We start from the raw sequence: 24,284 nt of genomic DNA, 5'->3' as shown, positions 1-24,284 counted from the left end.
TTCATCAGTTTGGAAGGATCAATGTCTAAAATGTGCAAATAAAACTGACAAAACAAAAAACTTGTTCAAACACTTTTTTTATTAGTTAAAAAAAATACTTCCATGATACCTAGAGATCCCAAGTGCCAGTGCAGATGGACATGAGATACAGATCAGTGAGTCTGACCAAAACACGCAAAGCGAGCGAGTTGGGAAGCCACGAGGGAGGTGGGGAGGGACACACACACCCCAGTACACTCCTGCACTTTACTTACAATCAGAGGAGTCTGGCTTACATATATTGTATGACTGGTTTATGAGGCAAGTGAAAGACTACAGAGCTGAATGTAGTTAGTCTATGGAGAGCGGGATTTTCCTGTTGTAGTGTCAGCTAATATTTCCATGTATGCTCTTGGAGTGCTCTCTTTTGAGCTAGAAGTCCCTAAGTTGGTTAATTGCCTTAATTTTCACCCTGTGAGAGAAGGCAGACAGGAAAACAGTTAAATATTTCCAGTGGAAAACATATATAAATAAAATTAGGAGAAAAATCAATGCTGGTAGTCACCACATAAAAACCCATAAGCTGCTACAAAACAACGAGGAGCATACGTGATGCAAAATTCAAATGAATTATCCATTCCTTCTGGGAACCAGCCACACTCCAGCTGTCACTCAGACCTCCGGGGAAAACAAGGGTGTGATTTTGCATGTGGTGGAAGTTGAGCTAATGCAGGGCCAGGCTGCCACTGGCAGGAATGTCCTGTTTTCTGCTGCCGGGTCTGCCTCCTGCCCCAACATTAGCAGCCTGACATTAGCACTTGGGCCGCCATGAAGTCAGTGGGATTAGCAGGGCTCATTTTTGGGACTGGCACTAGGGGGGCGATGGCTGACGTGAGGGTTGTAGGTGCAAGCTGAGGCTTTTGGGAGCTTTGGGCACCATGAAAACTGTCTGAGCCTCAGAGAAGCTGAAAACTGGGGAGTGTGGGTGTGGGTGGTACTGCGGAGGTTGTGGAGTGGGCAGCCAAAGGCCTTAGGACCAAAATTACAAAGGAAATACCACGGAGAAGCATTTGTCGCTTTAAAGCATCCATGTTGGACAATAAGAGGTTGTCCTCCCTTGTTGAAGAGCAGAAATTGGCCCAGAGACTGACTTTTGACCCAGGGCTTCAAAAGGACATTGCAGGTAGAATAGATCAAAAATTAAAAGAACTAATTTAAATATAGAAAAATCTATAGAAAAATCTAATTTGTTATCTAAAGCTCTTCTAAAGCACGGCTGCAGCCAGTAATGATATCACCATAGGAAAGCATTAATGATTATATGTGCGTTTACACCCCCAAATCAGCCCAAATCAGGCAGCAGTTTACAATCTGTCCAATCTGCCACTCGTGGCAAATTCTCGGTCTCAAAAAAGAAAACGGCAAAAGTGAGAACTGATGAGCTCAGGTTTTTGCCAAACAACTCATGAAAGTGGGAATGCTAATGGGCTCCACGCGCAGCAGCTCTCTAAGTGCAGAAAGCAAAGGGGAGATTTTTTCTGGGGGAAAACCAGTAACCCTGAAGAAGTCCACGTGTGGTCTTGAGAGCCCGGGGACCGTGGGGAAAGCGAGGGCCGTGGCATTGCCTTACCTCTCCGCCGCCTCCTGCGCTGGCTGCCGGGTCCCCCTCTCCCGCCGCCCCCGGCTGCTCGGGTGGCTGCGGCACAGCCAGGTCCTCCTGCCAAGTCACAAGCGAGAGATGTTTGTCCTTAGTGCCACATGCAGAGTCATTGCCCTAATCTTAGACAGACTATTTGAGCAGACTGTGCGAAATGCGTTTGAGCATTATGCACGCAAATAAAATGCCGGGTTTAATAGATGGCAAATATTGCTTGAAATCCATTTTCTCTGCAGCTTGTTAGAGCAGATGTCTGTGAAAAAGCAATTCAATTTCTCACAGCCTGGTTTAGGGTCTTTTTCACACAGAAAATCAGTTCTTTTTCTGAAGTTTTCTTTCCTGTCACTGAGACCAGAGTTTTGACTCCTTCGGCGTTAAGAAATTTGGGAGGAACAAATAAACTTACTTAGAGTAAGATAGATTATGCCTTCCCCCACATTATCTTACTTACCCTAAGCACTCATGGCATAGACTAATACTCATTTCAGATACAGCAGTATTGTGGTGCCATTAATGTCATGCCTCAGATAAAATGTCATTACCAAAGGATAAGCTTTTGTTTGTGTTTGCAGTCCAAGCATTTTCATAAGCACTTTGGGCTCTTTTAGCTACTTGCCCACCCCTTTCAGCTACCTTCCTATTCAAAGAAGAGAAAAGATTACATTGGCAGGCAATTACTTTAAATGTGATTTGGCCACATGGGAAGAAAAGACAAAAATCCTGACTGTATGGGATGTGCACAGGGGATGGACAGAAAGCAGAAATGCACCTTTGTGGATCAGTCAATAAGAGCAGGGGGAAGCAGAAATAGAAGGACCTCTATAGTCCAGCCCCAAATCACCAGGGAACTCTGCTAAAATTACAAAGCTTCTCTGTTTCCTTTGAGCACACATGCGCAGCAGTATCCCTCAATTTTTACTCTCTTTTCCCACATGAAGTCAAGGCCACCGCAGAAGGAACCTGAGACACATATATTACATAAAGGGAAAGTCAATTTTGCATGGAAGGGAGAGACATCATTTGAATTTCAATATTTTGGAAACACAGGGCCACCACTTTCCCTGGTGCCACTGTTGATGCAGTGCAAATCAAATGTCTGTAAAACCTACTGTAAACAGAACTTTATGCTCCGTGTCTTTTGGGGGATTCCACTCTTCGTTTTCACATGTGTCCTTATTTTCCTGTCCAGTTACAACTGTTCTCATCAGTAGGAAAACACCCCTACTGCTTTTGGAACTGAATTAGGGAAGAAGAGGTGATGTGAAAAAAAAGGAAAAAATAGACCGATTTCACAGAGTTACATAGATAGGTAGAAAACATGAAAATTTAAGCTGGAAATTGTACTTCAGATCTATTTTTGGCAGGAAGGGGAGCCGGGAGATGGAAGCACTGCAACCTGGCTGTCCTTCCATAGGTTTCCAGGTCTCCACACAAGCTACTATAAGAGATCAATTCACCAAAGGAAGAAAATGGCCAAAATATGAGCCGCAGCCCAGTACTGATGTTGGCCACAGCTCCAGGCATTCCCTTCACCTCCCTGCCGAGAGTCAGTTAGTTTGTTTATAGAGAGTGAGCCATGCACTGGGGGTGTCTCCATATGAAAAGCACAGTGTCAATCTTTTTTTTCCTAAGAAACATGCCTTTAATCTGCATCCCTTTGTTAGCTGAAATGATTTTTGCCAGTATCAGCCCACTCCATGTTAAGTAAGCCCAGGTAACCTATCGATGTCAAATGGTGCAGACGACAGAGCCCAGTTTCTGGTCGCCAGTTCCTGGCGCAGCAGGGACCCCAGGCTGCTGGGGAGAGGCCACCGCTCTGATGGAGCCACTTAGCCACAGCCTTTCCGAAACGCGTGAACTCTGTTGTTGCCAGCAGAGCTCACTACCCTGGATTTATGGAGGCTGATCCAGCCTCAGGATCCAGTCTGTGGCTCTAAAACACTTTACATTCATATAGGGCCACATAAAAAGGACCACACCTTATAACTCAACAGCGCACATTAGGTCAAAACAGGTAAATAGCCTCAAATTGTACTTTGAAGCAGTTTTTTGGACCATTAGGTGGAAAGAAAAGAAACATGCAATGCAAGCCAATAACAACAGCTGCAACAGCAGGCGCTTCGCAAGTTTTTTGCAGATGAGGTTACCAGCTGCCATGTGAATTCATGTAGGTGAATCAAAGGCGACTGCCTAAGGTGCTGAGTTCTGTTGGGAAAACTGGGGGACAGCTCGTAGGAACACAAGGACAAGTGCAGTGCACCCCATCTTTCTACAGGGCATGACCATGTACTCTTCCTGCGGGCAGGGAGCTCGGCTCTGGTGGATGTGGAAACAGCCATGGAAGAGGGGATCCCTTCTTCAGGACAGTGCATCCGAGAGCCATGGGTGGGCTGAAGAAGCACTGTTCAGCTATTGTGTTGCTTATTATATCCCTTAAATCGTGCTCTCTGCCAAGAGTCTGCTCCAGAAGGATAAAAGGGAGTCATCCATCTATTTTTAGAAAGGGAAGCAAACATGTTTCTGGAGAGTGTTTCTAAACCGTGGTGGAGGAACCAGCACAATTGCAGGATGAAGAGGTGTCAGGCTGTGTTAGGGACGTCGCCTCACAGCCTTTTTCTCATGAGCTTCCCACCCTGCCCAGGAATAGCGAGCACGCGATGAGGAAGGGCTGCATGCTTCAGCTGGGCGTTAGCTGGCTGGGGATTGCGGTGACTAGTCAGGAAAGCAACATACAGAGGAGGACCACATGATGTAAGGGTCTTCACTTTGGATGAAAAGCCAGAAATTCCTGGGTACCGACCCCAGCTGTAACAGTGACTCACAGTGTGACGCTGGGCAAGAAAGCAAGGGTGAAAATCCAGCTTCTCTGGAGGACAGCAAGGACTTTGCCATTCCTTTCAGTGTTCATTTCCCCATTAAAAGGGACAAAATGTTCTAACAGAAAGGCATGTTGCAACTATAAAGTAATTTGTAATGCTCCTCCTGCTCTTAAAGGGCAAGCAGATATCCCCCCCCCCCGAAATTATGTATTGTCTTTAAAAAACTATTTAAAATGAAAAAAACTGATTTATTTTGTTATGGGCTATCTTATTCTATTTGGGAGGGGGGGGGGGGAGGCTGAATCTTTTTGGCTAGAGAAGAGAGAAAACCAAAGTAGTTTAACCTAACATTTAAGTGAAACACAAGACCTTAGAATTCATTACAGGAATAGTATAAAAGTTTATAAATATTTTTAAAATCTATAAACATATTTGTATATAGAATATACACACTACAGAAGATTTATATATAAAGTATTTCACTAAGGTTATGAAACATAGTTACATGTTCAGATATCACTAATGAAAAACTCAACAAATTTGGACCTGCCATTTATAAAAATATTCCTGTGCAATGTTGAAAGATCTTAAATAGACCGTACTATAAGCTTCTGGGTTCAGACATTTTAAACCATTTTTTAAAATGAGATTTTAAAAGTCCACAGATTTTGCAAAAAAATTAATTACAATTTGATTTTTCAGATTTCTCTATGTCACAGGGTCTATGAAATTCCCTTTTTCAGCTCAGTGACTGTGCTGTATATTCTGCTGGCTAAGTCCATACATGAAACAGAGTTTGTATTTTTATCCATATTATGTTATAGGCCAGTGTTTGTTTTTTTTTTTTCACCATCCCCAAAAATTCTGAGATAAACAACCCTATCAGGATTATCTTCTTTATCTAACAGAAAAAGCATGCAGAGTCTAAATGTTGGATGCTGGGACATTACTCACCAAAACCTCAACAAATTCGGCGGCAAGCAAGATTTCTTTTATTATTAGTATTTTAAAGCTGTAAAACCAGGGAAGTTCACTGGCAACCTATTCTGCTCCAAATGTAACAGCCTGCAGTGGGACATCCATTGCATAAGGGGGAGAAAGGTTTAGCCTCTTGTAGTGCTCTTGACCTTGGGCGTTGGAGCAAAAGCAATGCTACTTGGCAGTATCCCCAAACCACTCCCTTGTAAACCCTCAGGCAACCTGACAGGTCCTACAGACAGGCTGTCCTGGATGGGTTTCGGGCTGAACGTGCTCAGAGTGATGCTGACAGCTCTGACTAAGAGGTCAACCTGTGATTAAAGTGAGTGGACCCACCGACAGGACAGACAGACAGGCACGCAGGATTCCTGTCTTACCCTACAAGTCCAGGTGGACTTTTGAGGTAGCTTTGTTTTCATCCAGCTCACAGCCAGACTCTCTTAGGGTTTCCTGGGGCTGCTTATACAAATAATACATATTTAATAATGTTTTCCTCATTATCCTACAGGATTATGGGGGCACAGCCGTTAGCCATGAAGCACACACAGACTCTTGTACACTTTAAGGCTTCACCAGTGCCACTAACTCAGCTATTCTGCACGTGAAAAATGTACGCCTGGATGCACTAATGAGACTGAGAGGGAAGCAGAGAAAAAGTGCCTGTGGGCAGAGTACCCCCCTCCATGCTGCTTTTGCAGTCTCCCCTGCTCCATGGGACACTGAAGGATACCACCGGGATGCATCACTGCATCAGTGAAGTACAGCGAAGCTTGAATACAAAGGATGAAGCTTGAATACAAAGGGGAAGAGTTTTGACTATTTATTCTACTTAACTGTAAGGTAGTTCAGCTGTTGATTTCCCTGCTCCTCCTGCTTAGCAGCTCTGCCCTCGATGGCCTCTCAGGTGCCCTGGGTTGCTCCCTCCTAGTGGCACCCACCCTGCCCAAACGAACTTAAACAGGGAGCTCATTCATCAGTTTCTGCTTCTAATTCCTTCCAGGCAACTGTCTTAGTGTCGGTGGCATCGCAGGGTTGAAGTGAACAGAATTAAGGCCATGAACATCAACCGTTCGTACTCAAAATGTGCAGTTGTTATGAAAGCGATAAGCTGTGGTAGGGGTGCGGTACCCATCTGCTAGATCAAGCGCAGAGAGAAACGATGTGATCCACAGAATGCGCCCAGCAGTTGCATGTAACTGACAACCACTCAAATAATTAATGGAGTGAGATAAAAAAAAGATCAAACCCAATTCAAAATGACAGAGCCACGAACTGACAACTAAACCATATAAAGACTGACAGGGCAAATAGATCTAAAGGGAAGATCTAGGTGGAGCGTGCAGGGAAGCATCAGCTACTGGAAGTTCCTCCAGTCCCTGAGGGACATTTTGTGAGTGTGTGTGTGTGTGTGTGCACACCCGTACGTACATGCACTTGTTCCCAACCACGTGGTGTCTGCAATGCAGCAAGCTTTGTGCTGTGTCATACAGACAAAGAATTAATCCTTTCCTAAGACAGGGATATTTAGTGGGTGGTTAGCTCACTGAAATCCATTAATGTCCACCCCAGGGACTGGGATGGGTGCAGAGCCACAGACAAAACACATTACTGGTGGGTGTCATTCCTTTGTGCATCAGAAAAGTTGTGGAGGGTTTACAATCTTTTAACTTACATATTTTTCAGTTAATACTTAAAAAAACTCCTTCAAATCAGTCAATACGTTCTTGTACTCATTCAGCAGTGACCAGGCCAGTGCCAAAGCCCTACGAGGCGATGCCAGCGTTACTCGAGGTTGCTCTCATCTGGTGCTTGGCACCCCTCCATAGGCGTAGAGTTATTTCAGCCCTGTTTCCTTCTGCTTGGCTCCGAGTGCGCCCACTCAGGACAGCGAGGAGCAGTGGGCTGCCAGCTGCCCCATGTGTGTCCACATTTCAGTGCCTGCCACGTTCCACGAAGGGCTGAATTTCTGCCCATGGCCAAAGTCGCCATCTGATACGCCCGCAGAGCTTGACCACCCTGCGGCTGCTGCCCTGAGCAAAACTTAATCCAGAATCCTTAGAGTTCCCCACTCCTCCCTAGTATGTGCCTGCCACTGATCCCAGCTGTCAAACGCACAGATTAAATGTCAACAAGCTCTCCGTAATTGATATTAACACTGGGAATGCTGAGCTGGGGACATGCCTCCTAGGCCACTCGTCTCCCCAGATTCACGTCATCCTGTAGCACCGCTCAGTACCATGCATTCATACAGATGCCCTGGTGCTTTGAACAACACCTCTATAAAGTCAGCAGGGAACAACACTGGAGATAGTTGAAAACAGAAATGAGATGTTAGCAACTGCTCTTTGTAATTAGAAAGAAGCAGGATGGGATGGAGCACAGGCAAGTCTCTGGACTGGATGTAACAGCTGTCTCAAACTTCAGGGCCTGAAACACTTGTGTATAATTCCAGGATTGGAAGATCATAATAGTAGGTATTTTTATTTTTTAAACATCTAACTGCTATACCTTATCACTACTCTTAGTATATCACCAGTGGGTCTCTCACATGCATTATAGTGCCCGATGTTGCTCTTGGCAGCCTCTGGCTGTATTACCATTAGCAAATTGTGTAGCACAATAGGGGCAGGTCTGGAGAGACAAGAGCTCGTGCCGAGAGCCCAGCACCAACCCCTCCGCTCCTTCTTTCAGGGCCCTCCCTCTGGAGCAGCTCTGGCTCCATGGCAATCAACCAGGAGCAGTTGGGATGCACTCCATGTGCATATGGAGCTCAATCTTCCATGTCATTGCTATCCAAAAGGTATCTAGCAGATGCAAGTGAAGTATGGTGAGTGAAGATGATTACAAGATTTGCACTCCTAATGCAAGCTGAACTAAGCCCCTAGAGTAGATGACCCCCCTCTTTCACAGAAAGAAACATTTTTCCTGAATTTCTTTCTCCTGTGACTTCTTTTGCCTTGCTTTTCTCCTCCCGTTTTCATTCTGCTATGTGGCATGACACCATGATACTGTATCCAAAGCAGCTTCCTGGCTCCCTCATCCAGACTGCCCGTTGGCATGTGACATATCCCACTTTTTTTATTTCTTGATCAATCCCCATTTTAACTCCAAGCAGGCAGATGTTGACGGAAGATGCCAGAATGACAGTTCGGATGCTTAATGCCTTAACCCTCTGGAAAACCCACAGCTTTTGTATATTGCCTGCAGTCTGCAAAACCCAGAACCATTACAAGGGTGAAGGAACCGCTGATTTTCTAAGGGACTATCCGCACAAGGATGGAAACAGATAACGTCGACCGGTTTGAGCTCTGAAATTAACACCTGTAAGTTGTAGCTTGTCAGTCTTTGAGGGGGGGGCTCTCACTTAGGACGAAAGGGGAAGAGGATTGCTGCTGCTCAGTCCTTGCCAGAAGGGGAGACAGTTTGGTATCTGCAGGACAGATTCCTACCATCAGCAAATTCCTAGATCTCCTGGGTCAGCCACCCCGCACCCGGTCAGTCAAAAGGTAGGAGGGGGTAGTCTCCCCCCAACGGAGTTAGGAATCGCTATTTGCACCCCCGCAGCCTAGCTGCTGTTCCCTGGGGGAATAGAGATTAACCTTATCCCGAAGGCTTAGCAGAACTTCTGTATCTGCCCTTTTCACATGCTTTCAGGAGGACATTTTGCGTCACTCGTAGCTGCTGTTCTCCTCTTTTGTTAGGCTATTCTCTCAGGATTTATATGGTGTGTAGAAGTTTTGTTTCACATCACAATGTGTTTACGTGCAGGTCAGGAAATTCATCAGCCAACTGTCTGAACAATTAAAACAATTTTGGCCAACCTTGCTTCGCTCTGATTCTGGGTTTGGGTTTGTTGTGACTCATCTAGCTCATGTTGTTATCAACACCATTGACCACAGCTCTCTGAAGAGGGGAAGCGCAGCCGGGCTTACCAAAGAGCTGCCAAATATTAGCCTCATGTACTGTACAAATGGCTGCTGTTTGTTACCAGCTGGTGAAAGCATCTTCTCTAATGATCAACTCCGCCTTCATCTAGGGAGCTGCTCTGCTCCTTCACGTGCCCCTCAATCCCCACACTCAAAGCAACGCCGTTTGTCAAATCAGGCTGGAGGACAGAAGACGCCTTGTGCGAATCTGGCTTAATCTGTGCACGATTCGGGTCACGCGGCCTTTACCAGCCAGCGCTTGGCTGTTGTCAAAACCAGCCCAAAGCAGAGCAGGAGGGTCAGGCTCTCTGCCGGGACCGGGCTTTGCCTGAATGGCTGCTGCCCTCTGCCTGCCGAGCTGCCGGGGCCAGGGCCGGGGCCAAGGCTGCCGCTCACCCGGGTGCCAGCCCGGGGTGAGGGCGAGGGCTGAGCTCCCGCTCCTCCACAGCCCACACATCCCAGAGCTCTGACTCCGGCCAGAGAGATGCTCGCTGCAGCCTGGCCGCGCTTCCACTCAAGGCCCTGGGAAAAAACGCTTTTCTACCTTCATAAGAAAGCAGGGAGCCGGACTCTTGCCAGCAGCGCCCGCTGACAGGACAAGAGGCAATGGGCACAAATTGGTTAATGTGTCCATCTGGAGACAAGAAAACACTTCTTTTTTTCCTGTGAGGGTGGTCAAACACTAGCACAGGTTGCCCAGGGATATTGTGGAGTCTCCATCTGTGGAGATACCCAAAATCCAACTGGACATGGGCCTGGGCAACCTGCTCTCACTGACCCTAAGGGGGTTGGACTAGATGATCTCAATTGGTCCCTTCCAACCTAAATGATTCTGTGATTACAGTAGGCATTATACAATAATATTAAGCATTATATAAACGCAGATATTGCTGAAAACCTCTAACTGAATAGGTAAAACCATGAACTGTAAATGCTTGCAGATATTTTAAGGGTAATCCAAAGACAACTCTTCTGTCCTGCACATCACCAAAGAAACAAACATACCTTTTTTACAACTCCTGTAGTGGCCACAATGGTCTCTGCTCCTTCTACAGTCTTGTTTGCCACTGTGTTCACGCTGGCTACTACAGCTTCTCCCACAACATTGGCCTGCTCTTTGGTCTTCTCAGCAACTGGGATTTCAACAAAAGCAGAAAGTCAATGAGCTAGGTGCTGCCAAAAGGCTGCCAAATTCACTGGGACAATAAAAGGATGGCATTGAGGCAAGAGGAGAAATTGGCCCTGGTACAGTCCTTATTTGGATTTTTTTATATGAGACCACATCTGAATTTAGATTACGTACGTGAGAGTTTTGTCTGACTCAAAATGCTGCTCAGAGAGCAGCGCTGCAGCCTGTCAGTCTTTGTGGGCAACTGGAGAATGAAAAACTCACTGTAAGATACAAAGAGACAATCGTGCAAATAAGGTATTTTGCGTTGCAGACTGCGTATGACCTCTCTCTGGGTAGCTTCTGTTTGATTTAATACACCTGGGTAGAAAAAAAAGTAATTGTCCTGATATTCTCCAGGGAAAGGATCCATTCATGTCTCTTCAAGGCGGTCCATACAGCTGCCCTGCCTTGGAGCTTGGCATACCTAGAAGAATCCCTTAGGGTCCCTGACTCTGCGACTACCTGACAGGAGTCCCCCAAAGACCAGTTTTGGCCCGACAGGATCTGATGCAAGTAAATCCTCTCTGCATGCTGGGCAGCACTCTTGACATTGTGAAATGTCTAAATTGCTGTGAATCATCCGAGTCTGCCAAGTAACATTTGTTAGATTTTTTTGACATGCTCTACTGATTAAATATTTTCTCCCATCCATGTGCACTGCAAAGGCCGGACCCTGAACCATCGCTCCTGGCAAGCATCCTCCATTCATCACATGGAAGGTAATGCAAATCAGTGGCGTCACCCAGAGACCTTCCATTGGCAGGACTGACGGCCTTAACAAGAGGTCCAGCAACACATCACAGATTTCCACATCTCTATCAGGGCTGTGCTCTTACCTGAGGTCACACTTTGCACTACGCCTTCCTTGGTTTTGGTACCTGTGAAAGGAAACACATGGTCCATCAGTGCTGCCCGGCAAAGAACCCCCTGGTTTCTGGACATGGACGGCTTTCTGTTCTTACAAGGTGCAGTGGGGAGCTGGCACCTCCTGCTAAGACACAAGCCATTTGTAGAGCCCGCAGAAGGGATCAGCTTCCTTCCCCAATAAAGTCAATGAGTACCGTCGTGTCGGGAGTTGGAAAACTTCAACAGCAAATTGTCTGGAGATGCCTAGACCTGAAAAATCTTGATTATACCATGCTGAAGCATGAAAAATCGCCCCTGGAATATTTAAAAAATGAAAAGACGAGGCTAGTGAAGGTAAATCAACATTAAGCTAATTGTAAAAATGAATGTATATTAAGTCACCTGGTAAAATCTCACCTACTTCAGTCTTTCAAGACAAGGAGTCACATCCCTGGCTCTCCTCTGCCTTTCAGCAGGATACTTGGCTGCAGTGGTCATTTAAAGGTTCATTCTATACCTCTAATAAAGACTCTGGAGAAACTTGAGGCTGAATTTACACAACCACCACCCACCTACTACATACCTACTTACTAGATTCCCATATTGGTGCCTCAGCCTAGGCTGTAAGTGCCTGTTTGCAGCGATACACAGAATGCAAATGTTTTCATCTCAAATTATGAAAGTACACCATATGTATGCTTACATTGTAATTTAACTCACTGTTCTCAAGGCTGAAAAGCTAACAGGATGTGAAGGCATTCAGTTTGCAACACAAGTAGCCCTTAAGGAATAATTAGTCTCTGCAGTTTTCCTCCAAGTGACCTGCTATACATCCCTTCTATTTGTGTACTGCAGCACGTATGTTAAATCATATGGTAGATGGGCAGCCCCCACAGTAACTAGATGATTTTTCACATTACAAAAATAAAGGATCAAATTTATCTCTGTTGGAAGTTAAACAAACACATGCCAAAAGGTTCCATTGGTCCCACTTTACTGTATTTTGTAAATCATCTGTAAGTATACAGTCTATTTTCAAGTTTCCCATACTGATACAACAAAAGGATTTTTATGGCCAACTGTCAAAGTGATAGAAAGAGAAAGTCAGAAAGACAGATCTTTAACTCCGGAGGTACTGGAGCATCCATGGGTGTGGTGGGAGAAATCAGCTACAAACTACATCTCGTTCTCATTAACAGCCTGAAAAGCAAAACAGGTGCAGCGCCCTGATAACAACAGCTCTGTTCTGCCTGATGTATGTTATGTATTATTGAACGTAATTCTCAATTGTTGATTTATTTTGATGGTTGTAATGGTTGCCTGGGGCAGAACAAAGCTGTTCTACTACAATATGCCCTCAACATTTCACTCCACCCTCCTGAACTGTGTTAAAACTGAAGAGGTGAAATCTTCGGACTTTATACTTGTTACTGCTGTAAACTGCAGCTCCTAATGATGCATGATACATGTGGACCACTGCAAACTGGATTTAATAATGATGCCCATGATATACAAATGTGTACAGAAGTACAGCAGTGAGCAGAGCAGATACAAGTCTCAAGCCATGAACACGAGCTCCTGAACGGGCCAGACGCACACAGTTCAATTCAGACGCCGTCCTGCTTCAGTTTCCCTCCCAGTGCCATTCCAATAAGACTGCCACAATATTGATTTGACACACAAGATCTTCTCACATCAGACACAATTGTTCAAGCTTAGCCCTTCTCTGCTGTTTTTTGGTCAAAGAGCAGTTGTTAGGTAAGCAAAGCACATAATTTGCTGTGCTAGCCTTGCATACATTTCAATTTTGCAGTAAACACATTTAGTGAGACAAGAGCTGTACTTCTGTGTATTTTTGTACCAGAGTTTTGATTTAAGATGACTATCTGGGCTCGATTCTTTTGCAGGGGGAGGGGAGTGGGCAGGTGCCATATTTTCTGATGGAAAATAATGCCAGAAATGAGGGATGCAGGTAGAAGAAAAACACCCGAATCCATTTCACGACAGAAGCAATGGCATTGGGAAGTGCCACCGCTGCGGCTTGGGGAGAGCTCGCCTCATCTTCCTCACCCAGTCTCCTGACCACACCCAATGACTCAGGCTCAGCATCCATTATGCACCACACGAAATCTGACCTTCTGGCATCTACCCTTGCCAGCAACCCGCATCTGTTGAATCAGAAAGCAATCACCTGATGCTCAATCTCATTTCACTCATTAGTCCTTGCCTGCGGCTTGTGTACACAGAATTAAAAGCTCACGCATCCTGCCTCTTCTGAGTGCTGTGAGTCATCTGTAAGAGCTTTGGTATCTCAAGGGTGCGATCGTGGTGGTGGAGTGCTGTGCAGTGGGAAAAGGTTTATAGTAGAAAAGAATATCATGATGTGCTGTAAATCCTGCAGGAATTCATGCTGGAGTCGGTTTGTTTAAGCAGAGCTTGGTGTGTTGGGGCTTTCTGTGACACGTGTGGTCAAAAGCTGTTCTGGAAAACTAGAAGTGCATGAGGGTTCCTGAATTATAGTATTAAACAGTTCTAACGACCCTATACTCAATAATCTGATGCACCTTTGCATTAACTTCATTAATTAACTTCAGCATCCCTTATCTCCCTGTTTAAACCAAATAAAAGAGACAGCCCATTGAATCAGTTGCTGGATACACATTAACTGTGCAAGGATCCACCACCACTTCGGCATACCCAGAGGCTGCTAGAATTTGGAGAGCCGAAGGTGATTCTACTAAGTGCAAAGGTGGCCCACACTCCAGGATTTCTCTCTCTCTTTTTGTGTGGTTTCTCTCTCTCTTTTTGTGCACCCTCTTCTCTACCCTACATGTCCAGCAAGCCGCGCGGTGGGGCAGGAGCACCCCACGCTCGTGACTGCCCTGGCAATGGCAGCATCTCTACCCAGCCCAGCTGTGAACTGCGTTGCAGCGTTAGCACAGGAGAGAGGCATCTCCGGCCCTGGCAGGGTTGTGGGAATGGAACCTGTGTGGCTCGGAGAGGAGGGACGAGGTGGCTGCAGTGCCCTGATGACACCCTCCGCTCCAGGTGGGTGCCTCTGAAGGAACATATTGGTTTTTTTCTCCTGGGGCAGCAGCAAGTGACTCACCAGATGTGATGGTTGTGCCCAGACATCTGGAATCCTCCTTGGAGAGTCAGCAATGAGTTAACACAAACCTGAATAAAAGTCAGGGATCCACTTCATCCATCCCAGGCTTTGGGTTTTTGCCTCCCTTCCTGATGTTCTGGAAAAGACCCTCAAGCTTTTATACAAGTATTATTTTCTTCTAGCACCCAAAAATTCAGGTTGCTTCACATAATGCTCTAGACCAAGCTGCTGGGATAGGCCTCTGCAAAGTAAGGAGCAGGGAAGGAACAGTTCGGGTCTCTGATTAACCCTTCATGTGGCACAGAGTGAGAAAAGGCAGCACAAACAACATGCTACTCATTCCAGTTTTAATTGATATACCTGGCCTCCACCTTCTCTGCTTATTTAAAAATAAATTTGCTGAGCTCATCAGCATCTGGCCTTTACTTTTCCTGCCTGTGAAAGACTGAATTTTCCCCAAAGGGCTGAGCATCCCCCAGCGTGCAACAGGAACTGAATCAGCCCCAAGGCAAAGCACTATCCAGTGCATGACAGGGCAGGAACTGGTGGTATACCAACAAACCAGAACAAAAAAAATATAAGGAGAAAGCGCTTAATCTTTAGCTTGATCCTTATTTGATCCTCATTCAGAGATTTAGGCTTTGAGAGGGCTTTCAGAAAACTACTGAAAAGGTTAGAATCTCATGAGCAGACTCTGTACCTCATGGCTGTGCAGAAATGAAAACCACGTCATAGCATGGAGACGTACAACATGACTGAACAGAGATGTGAGGAATGACGTATAAAAATTCAGAATAACCCTTTCCGACAACACTGAAATCAGGAAGCAGCTGGAGCAGCAGTGATGCCACGATTTGACACCTAGATGTGATGTTCCACAGGCTGGTGTTTCAGTTACTGTGGTTAGTTTAACTGTTTACAGGGATGCTGTTTACCTTTTTTCTTGTGAGTCAGCTTCAAATTGAAATGTGAACTGTTACATACATTCACTTACAGCATGCCAATAGTTGAGTATTTAAAATTTTGGGATGAAGAAATTACCAGATCTGCTGCTACACGTAAAATTTGTATTTCATTTGTAATGTACAAATATATACCTGTAGCTATTGTCAATAGAGCTGTTTTAAATACAGTAGCTATGCACAGCTGTGGATGTTGCAGCACGATAGCAGGAAGAGCCCGTGTGTAAACTTTCCTACTAAAAAACCCCCTCTTTCCCACATCTAGCAAATATTAAAAGCTGTGTGAAGTGCAGCAACAGCAGTGAGGTAATCCGTCTTGGGAACCTAAGACTTCATAGACTTTGTAGTATCTGGAATATCTGACCATCCAACCGTATAATTGCATGCGCTAGATAGTGCAGGTAGTGGGTTTCAACAGTGACCTTGAAAGGGGAGGTTTCTGAAACAGCACATTCACTGTAAGAGAGGTCTCAAGGCAGGACATCAGACATGCTGTTTTCCAGATCCTATCCTTTGGGCAAAATGAATTCAGGTGTCTCTTGTAAAGCAAGATTAATGCATGCACCAGGAATGAAACGGGTCAGTGAACAAGAGAAGGATTTCAGGATAAAACAGTATGTTTGTGGGGAAACAGATGCATCCTGCGATCCCCACTTAATCAGGCTGTTGGCTCCTCTCCGGGACCTCCTCAGCGTGTGTCTCACAGCGTGGAGGTGAGATGCAGATCAGCAGTGCCCAGATGCCTGAAGAGTGAGTGACTCACCCTGCAAACAATCAGTGAATAGCTATAACAGAAACCCTCTACCTGGGCATCTGCTCCTTAACATCGCATTAGTTCTGCCTCCCCCGAAGTAGTGGCCGTTTCTATGTCTAATTTACAGTTAGGGAAACTGAGGCACGGGGAGGATGTGGCACCCCAGGCGACTCTGTGGCAGAGCTGAGGATGTTACCCAGACCTCCTGCCGTTTGCTCCCAAGCTTTATCCACAATATAATTTCCCCAGACTTTCTCAGAGACAATCTATGCGGCAGTTCGTGCTCAAATATAGATTGAAAATAGTTCTCTCTTACCTACATACATCACCCCTTCTTTAGTCTTCTCTGCAGCCTCCGTCACTCCCTGCTTGGTCTTTTCTGCAGCAGCCACCACACCTTCCTTAGCAATGGAGAAACCTTTCTTAAAGACATCCATTCTTGTTGCTTGCTAGGGTACTACCCGGACGATCTGAGTGAGGGACAGCAGCAAAAAGCAACTCAAGACCAGGACTGCAAGAGGCAGCCTTACCCTCGGCAGATGCTCGGTTTCTCTGCCAGTCTCTGCCTTTGCTCTTACTCCTCCGCTGGATGAAGGCAGTGTGGCAAACCTCACAGCCCTTACCGGCTCTTATTGATGAAGTGCGCTGCAGTGTAGCCAATGCCTGTGAACAGCTGATACTGAAATATTAATGATATGGATCTGCTCGGGAAGATTTAAGAAGGGAGGGGGAGAGGAGGAGGATGACATCGGTAGGTAAGGGACTGTCTGGAAAATTTCCAGACAGATAAAGCTTTTAAAATATGCTGCAATGCTCTCACTCAAGGATGCTCTCAAGTGAAGAGGGAGACGTTTTATCTGAAGAGCTGAGTTCCTGAAAGGGCATCTCCCTGAGGCTGCAGCAGGAGGCAAACCCAAGCTCTCCTGGGCTCCCAGAGAGTGGAGAGCATGTAAAGCTGGTAGCGTTTGTACCAGACAGACAGGGTCAGGTTTCTTGGTCTGGCAGTTACCAGAACCCACCCTGCACAAAACGGTGACGAGAACATTCTTTCTAGTAAGTACTGAGAGAAAAAGGGAACCAGCTAAAGCTTGGTGCTCAGGTGAAGGGAGCTGTAAGTCCCATTTGCCATGTTTGTCAAGTCTGAAGGCATTTAGTATGAATTATGGTTTTGGTTCGGCTGCACAACCCGTTACAACGGTTCACTTTGAAAAAATCAGATGCCTGTTGGGGGAAATCCTGTTTCCTATTTGTTTCTCTGAGTTGCTGTAGACTGAGCTCTGCTCTGCCGCTGCAGAGCGAGACGACGTTTTATACCGGCGCCATCCCTCACGTTGGAGGTCTGTGCTGCCGAGCAGCGCAAGGCGAGAAAATTATCCAATGGCAAACTGATTGGGGAACCCTTACAGTTTGCATAGAGGATCCATTCAGCCTCAAGGCCTTGCTAGGAAAAAATACCAAAACATATGATCATTAATCACAGCTGGATATCCTTGTGTGCTTAAAGTTAAACCAAAGCTAAATTGTTTTTGGAAGTAGACCCCGAGTGGCCCAAACCAGTTACCGTCCCACTAGCAAACTGAAATTCAGTGCAAGCACCTGTGAAAGCAATTGCTGGTGCAACAAGGTGATTGGTTTTTTTTAATTTTTTTTTGTTTTTAATAGTGCCACATTGGAGACTACAGAACCCATGGAGCATCAGCCTCTGAGCGCAAACCGTGACCAGCTTTGGCTGCTTTTCCTTAACGGGCAAACAGAATATGAAATTCAGAGGTTTAACTGTGTTATGGGAGGGTAGCACATGGTAACATCATGAAGTGTGCTGCTGCAAGTTACCAGACTGTAAGTGTCAGATGGGGAATGATTATACAGAAAAGCAAAAAATCTGAGTAAAAATAGCATGTCTGTACATACATGCAGACATGTACACAAACATAGTTCTTACTGCGGAACTAAGAATATTTCTTTAGGTCTTGGGAGTGGTTTTTTTACTCCATACTGAAACAAATGAAAAACTGTTCATCTGGAAAATAACATATAAATTTCTTAATCTTTTTCTCACAAATAAGTCTCCTTACTTATAAACGAAGAACAAATTTCCACTTGAATGTAGAGGAGCCAAATCTCTGGCAGACCAATACATTTCTCAATTGTTAATTAAAAAAAGTGCAAGATTCAGAGGAAGGCCATCCACAACATACCAATTACTGTAAGAGCTCTCATTGTTCTAGGCTGTTGCAGCAAGGAGTGAAAACAGGTTTTTCTTACCATCTTTCAAAATTTCCTTTAGGTGGCTGATTGACCACTACCCAAAGTGCACAGCTGGTGCTCATTTCCGCTCCCAGGGTATTCTTAAACTGAAGATTTCTGTGTATTATTGTGCCATACAACCAGTGGTTTAACCTAGCTGCTCTTGGATTCAGTTGCAAGACTCCCATTAATTTCATCAGGCACAGGGCAGGAGTCTTGTTTTTACTACGTTTGGCAAAAAGTGAATTTACCATCTTTGGGAATTGCTACAGGGCCCATTTACTTTTTCAGTAGGCTTTCAAAGACCATTAAAGCAGAGCACATATCTTCCCAGGGTTATGGGTTTTACTGGTATTTTCAGGAGAACACCTAGGCTGATAAGGCCGAGTAAGAAGTGTATTTTGATTTTGTTAAGCTATTGTTCTGTCATTGTGATTTGTACAATTGAATTCTACATATTTTGCATTGCTATAAAAGGTAACAAATACATGAAATATCAAGCCATCCTGGGATATGAAACATGAATCATCAGCAGATTGAATTAGCTGGTACTCGAGTGGGATACTCCTTTCCTGCCTTCTCCTCCCCCCATGACCTTCAGAAAGAGCTCACAAGAGGCATTTAAATGCCGTTGGATGCTTCCCAAGGCAGCAGGCAGTTCGCACAGGCATTGTTTTACCTTGAAACCCTTTTAGGAAAGCTCTGGACTCAAGATAACTTTGTAGGTGATCTATATAGGGCAAGCATCAATAATGGCTCCTGAATGTTTGCCACCCCATGGCAACTGCGGTACCCTATTTCTATTCTAAGCAGAGGATACAGTCCTGATTTGTTGCCAATCCTGCCTCAGGCGAACCTAACAACAGGAGTTAATGTAAGCAACCTTGGCTTTAAGATTTTTCTAGGATCTCAACTTTCTGACTGATAAGTTTTTCTCTTGTACTAGATAACATAATCAGCAGCTAAAGAGAAGCTCCTCCAGCAGGCAATTCAGAGAACCCAAGTTCCTATCTCACCTGGCAGCAACCTCTTTTTCTCTGTTATCCACCTTGGGACACTGGGGAAAAGTCAGTTAAGCTAGACATTAAGTTCCCATATTTTTTTCTGCTGAGCTTAAATCATATCACTTTGTAAACAAATTTGTATCTCACAAACATTTAACTGATCTGTATAATACCAAAAGAAAGCCTTGTCTTGACTTGTGCAATGACAAATCATCCAACCATTGTTCATTTAAAGTCTGAATTCTGGCTGCTTAGGCTTGTCCATCAAGTCTTTTGCTGCATAACACCATAGTTTCTTGAGGGTCTCTGGAAGGTGCAGTTGCCTACCTCCCACGCACCTAAACAGCTCTCTGGGTGTTGCTGGCTAATATCTAGAAACAGGTCTGTGCAACGCCTGCCAGTAATTCTGGAATAGGGGCAAGACAAGTCTAACTCAAGTTTACCTATTACCAAAGCACAGACGCACGGGAAAGAAAAAATGCAAAGCAGTAATCAAGATTCCCTGTCCTCTACTGTCTTTTTCTTTGTGTCTGCAACAGATTAAAACAGGATCTTACTTAATTTGTGTCTCTTCCCTCTTTAATTTTTCCAGTTGCAAGTTACTCCACACGCAAAACCTTAACCTTGTTCTTTAATGATGAACTTAGGCTGGAGACTAAGAGCTGACAAAGGCATCTTGCTGGATGAAAGGAATGGGATTTGGTCATACTCTACTGAAGTATTTAAATGGTGTATGATGATGTTTGAAAGAAAGGTAAGGAAAGGAAAGACAGTTTTTGTGGCTGGTAAATATCCTTTGTTTGGGAAGTTTTTGTATGGAGAACAATATTAACATTAACAGGATCAAACCTTGCTCTATATAAACAGAAATCCTCCCTCTCTCTCTCCGTTTATGAAAACTTCAAAATGCAGAAGAACGAAGTGTCTCAGATCATTCATTTTCATGCCCTAATGAAAACAAGCAGTTCCGTCTGACATCCTCTTGGCAAGCAGTTTAGGACTTGAATCCCTGCATGTACGTTTGCATAGTTAATGAGTAATTTCCTCTGCCAGGGAACGAATAGCGTGGAGGCTGACGGATGAGCCATTTTTAAGGCACACATACAGCGAGCAGAGTGCTGCCAGTACAGCAGTCTTTCGTGATTGATCTCTGCCGTTGAATACCATTGATAGCTTTTGAGCAAACTAACAAAAATATAGTCAACAAGAATTCATCTTCTTCCTCCGAAGGACAGACCACTGAAAGGAATCGCTTCCTAGCCCAGCAACCCTCCTCCTGACACTACTCTCCCCGTGTTCCCCTTCCCCAGAGCTGCCGCACACTCACGTGCGCGCATCGGCAGGCGGCAGGGAATGAGACAGCGTTTTCCAGCCCTAAAACCCAATGCCTAATGAGGAGTTATGCCTTTGCTGTGCAGCTACCAACAAAACTGTCCTATTCATCTTTCCGGACATAAAATCCTTTCAGTTATTCAGTCTGCTTCAGAGATTTGGAGCTGGGATATACAAATCCAAAGCAACACAAGCTTATTAAAAGAATTCCATCTTTTCTTGGCTTTTTAAACATTTTTCCAAGGCTTGCTTTTTTTTTTTTTTTTTTTCCTTTTAAATACACAGATTCTGAATTTAAGTCTATAACAATGAGCATTATGGAACAGACAGCAAGTCTGGGAAGATACAAAAGAAACAAACAAAAAAAGCTGAATGTATTTATTGAAAATTTAATTTCCAAGGGCTCTTTCTCCAGAGAGACACTGACTGGAATAGCCAGCATGTTTGCTTTCCAAGTACGTACAAGCCATTTATCAAGCGCATTGTTTGGCACTTTTTACTGTGTGGTCACCCATCTCCTATCCAACTGTAGCTGCAGGGCTCTGACTCTAAACAAACAGAAAGGGGCCAAGATGAGATTTTACATCTTACGCAGATTATCCAGAAGATGGTGTTGGTATCTGACAACTTGATTATGGAATTGCAAACAGGACATTGAATTCTCAGGGTAGGCAACACTGGAGGGCTTTAAGAGCTGTGGTTAATGGAAATGGTTATAATTACCAGGTAAGGCAAGAGTAGTCCCGACAGCTATCTGCAAGATCCCAGGGCATACCGAAGAATCTGGTGTAACTGGCAATATCAACTCTTTCAAGACTAGTTTGAAGACTAGTTTGAATAAGTATTTCTCAGACTTACTTGAGGAAAAAGTATTTTCATGAATAAGGGCACACTAATGACTGAGGACCAAGAGTGGAGGAACAGTATCTGTCACCTGTCAAATTTAGTTGCCAAAATAAAGAGTGAGTAGAGTGGGGTTCTTTGGCTAGCTGTTCTGAGAACTGCTAGGAACTTCTGAGAAGTATCAGGGCAGCTCCTAACATCTTCACACTGCTATTATCACGTCGCTTACTGATAGGGTTTCAAGTATGCTTTTGGAGTAACACCTATTTCCAAATCATTTCCCAAACTACGTTTTAAATTTGATTTCTCTCACCCATTTCTTTCATTCCAGCAGTAGTACCGAGCTCCATAAGGTACACCAAGCCTAAACTAGGCAGCTGAAAAGCAGGTAGGTATCTATTACCTACTTACCACCAGACGTTAGCTGGTGCACAGTTGCCTTTCTCATCTAGAAGTTACCTCCTGGAAGAGACTGAACTCAGAAAGCAATGAGCAAATTGTTACAGCAAATGACCTTGTATATCTGTTTTCCCTGGTTCCATGCTGAGGCACCAGCTCAAAAAAAAAAAAAAAGAGGCAAAGTTGTGGTATATCTTGTTCCTAAATAGGTACACTCCTCATACCTGTTCATCTACAGATGTTAAAGCAAGAAAACTTACAGCTCAGTCTGCCAATGAATCTAATGTTGTGAACCAACAGTACAACCTGAATATGTTATTCAGACACCCCAAATCAGAACAGCTATTAGGCAGAAACCTTAACTAGCGTTTAGTAAGGAAGGTCCTTTGAATAATTCATGCCTTCCATGTGTTCATGGCAGCATCCTATGCTATGCCCATCACAAAGAAAGAGATGTCAGTCCCCAGTCCCCGGCATGCTCAATATTTTAACATCTTTCATAACTGCTACTAAAAAGTCACACTAAATAATTAACTTGCAAATGGCTGAGCAATCTGTGCCTCCCGATTGGTGCACTCATAGGCAGCACCATTACAAAGGCACAGAGAATGGGTTCTTGCACCTGAAGAAACAGCAGATATTCCAAGCCAGGAGGATGGCAGAGAAGCGTTGCCCCACGACTTGGGAGGCATCACGTCCATGAAGAATAAAGACTTAATGGATGAATTAAGATTAATTGGAAAGGTATATATTGAAAGACAAGTCCAAAGGGTTTGGAAGTAGGTTACAAGTAGGACAACTTCAATATCTGTAGCACAAAATCACTTTTCTGTAAGCCATGATCACAGAGCAGTTTAGGCTATAAGCCTGTTTGTTTTGTCTCATGTTTGTCTCAGTTCCTTCCTGATAATGGGTCTTATTAAGTAAACAAACATAATGCTTAGGTCACATCCAGTTACTTGTAATAAAGGCACATTTGTATGTGAAACATGTCACATAAAATATTCACACGTTAACATGTATTATAGCAGGATGCATGCAATTCTGAAATAAAAGCAGCAGGAAGGAACAGAGGGAAATTGCTTATTTCTTTCAGTCTTCAGTCCAGATTTCATCTCCCTGGAGAAGTGACTACAACAGCAAGAGCAGGTTTTGCCCCTAAAATTATCAAAATCTCTCTCTACCTTGCCCCACGTGCCACTGCCGCTGCCCTAGTGCTTTACTGCTCTTACACAGCGGTGTCTGTCACAGGTCAGTAAGGGCATTTCTGCATTTTTCTAGGTTCTTCCATTAAGCATGAAAGAGGGGCAATCAGGAGAGGGGTGCAGGTCCAACCAGTGATAAGGAGATGCAAATTCACTGCATATGCAGTGATGCCTTCAATAACAAGGCCTTCCAAAATCCTAGAGAGATTTTCTCCTCTATTTTTCAGCTGGCATTGGAATGACTCCAGAAAAGCTTTATATTTAATGCTCTGCAGGACGTACTGAACTTTGGGCTGCACATCTCATCATTCAAACTGAGACACGATCTAGCAGTCCAGCACCAGCATTCCCACCTCTTTTGTCAGTGGAGCATCATTCTCCCTCATTTGATTCTTAAAAATGCCAGAGTGCATCACCCTGCAAGACAGTGAGGAAAGAAATACAGTTTATGATAGCAACAAAACTAAAAGCAGCACCATCAAATAAAGCAAAACCAGTAAGAAAACTACATCCAACCTCCACAGCCTTTTTTTTTTTAATTATTATTAGGATGTGGTGACAGAGGTAGCTCTTTACAGCAGCTCTTGGCAAGTGTTTTTTTGTAGCACTAATTAAAACCACATAAAAAACCTAGGTGTAAGATCCAGAGGTGACAACCCAAACAGAAATTCTTAAAAATGCTCAATAATCCTGACCTCTCTGAAGGACTACTTCATGAAAATCTTCCACTTTGATGGGACCAGAGTATGATTCACAGAGGTACTTTGCAAAGGCCACACAAAAATGGATGTTTGTAAGCTCTTTTTTGCTGTGCGTTTACTCCGAATCCCTTAATGCCCATAATTTGGTGTACATACCATGAGTATTCTGCTGCTAAAGCCAGGGTACTTCAGCCTTTAAGTTGTAGACAAAAACCCACGTGCAGATACTGGAGCAAGCAGGTCTGTGACATTTTCTGGGACTGTAACGAGAGTCTGTTACACCACTCAGTATTTTCTTTCCTTTCTTTTCTCTTCCTTTCCTTTAAGCTAACATCCTTTTCCTGTGCCTGAG

General features: G+C 44.4%; 1 protein-coding gene across 2 annotated transcripts; it reads right to left on the bottom strand.

The window, feature by feature from the left end:
- Positions 1-67: 67 nt before the first annotated feature.
- On the bottom strand, positions 68-24,266 carry SNCG (synuclein gamma). Of its 2 annotated transcripts, XM_075025563.1 has the most exons (7): positions 24,089-24,266; positions 23,585-23,648; positions 16,518-16,671; positions 11,367-11,408; positions 10,365-10,492; positions 1,610-1,696; positions 68-451 (listed from the first exon to the last, which is right to left on the bottom strand). In XM_075025563.1, exons 3-7 carry the CDS (start codon positions 16,636-16,638, stop codon positions 440-442), a joined length of 390 nt encoding a protein of 129 aa, XP_074881664.1. In that variant the 5' UTR covers positions 16,639-16,671; positions 23,585-23,648; positions 24,089-24,266; the 3' UTR covers positions 68-439. The 2 variants fall into 2 exon arrangements, with proteins under 2 accessions (XP_074881664.1, XP_074881665.1); XM_075025564.1 differs by lacking the exons at positions 23,585-23,648; positions 24,089-24,266 and adding an exon at positions 16,780-16,822.
- Positions 24,267-24,284: the final 18 nt, after the last annotated feature.

Source organism: Buteo buteo, chromosome 4 (genome assembly GCF_964188355.1).
Source record: "Buteo buteo chromosome 4, bButBut1.hap1.1, whole genome shotgun sequence".
Taxonomy (NCBI): Eukaryota; Metazoa; Chordata; class Aves; order Accipitriformes; family Accipitridae; genus Buteo; species Buteo buteo.
Note: the sequence above shows the minus strand (reverse complement) of the source record. Positions and strands in the feature narration are given on the sequence as shown.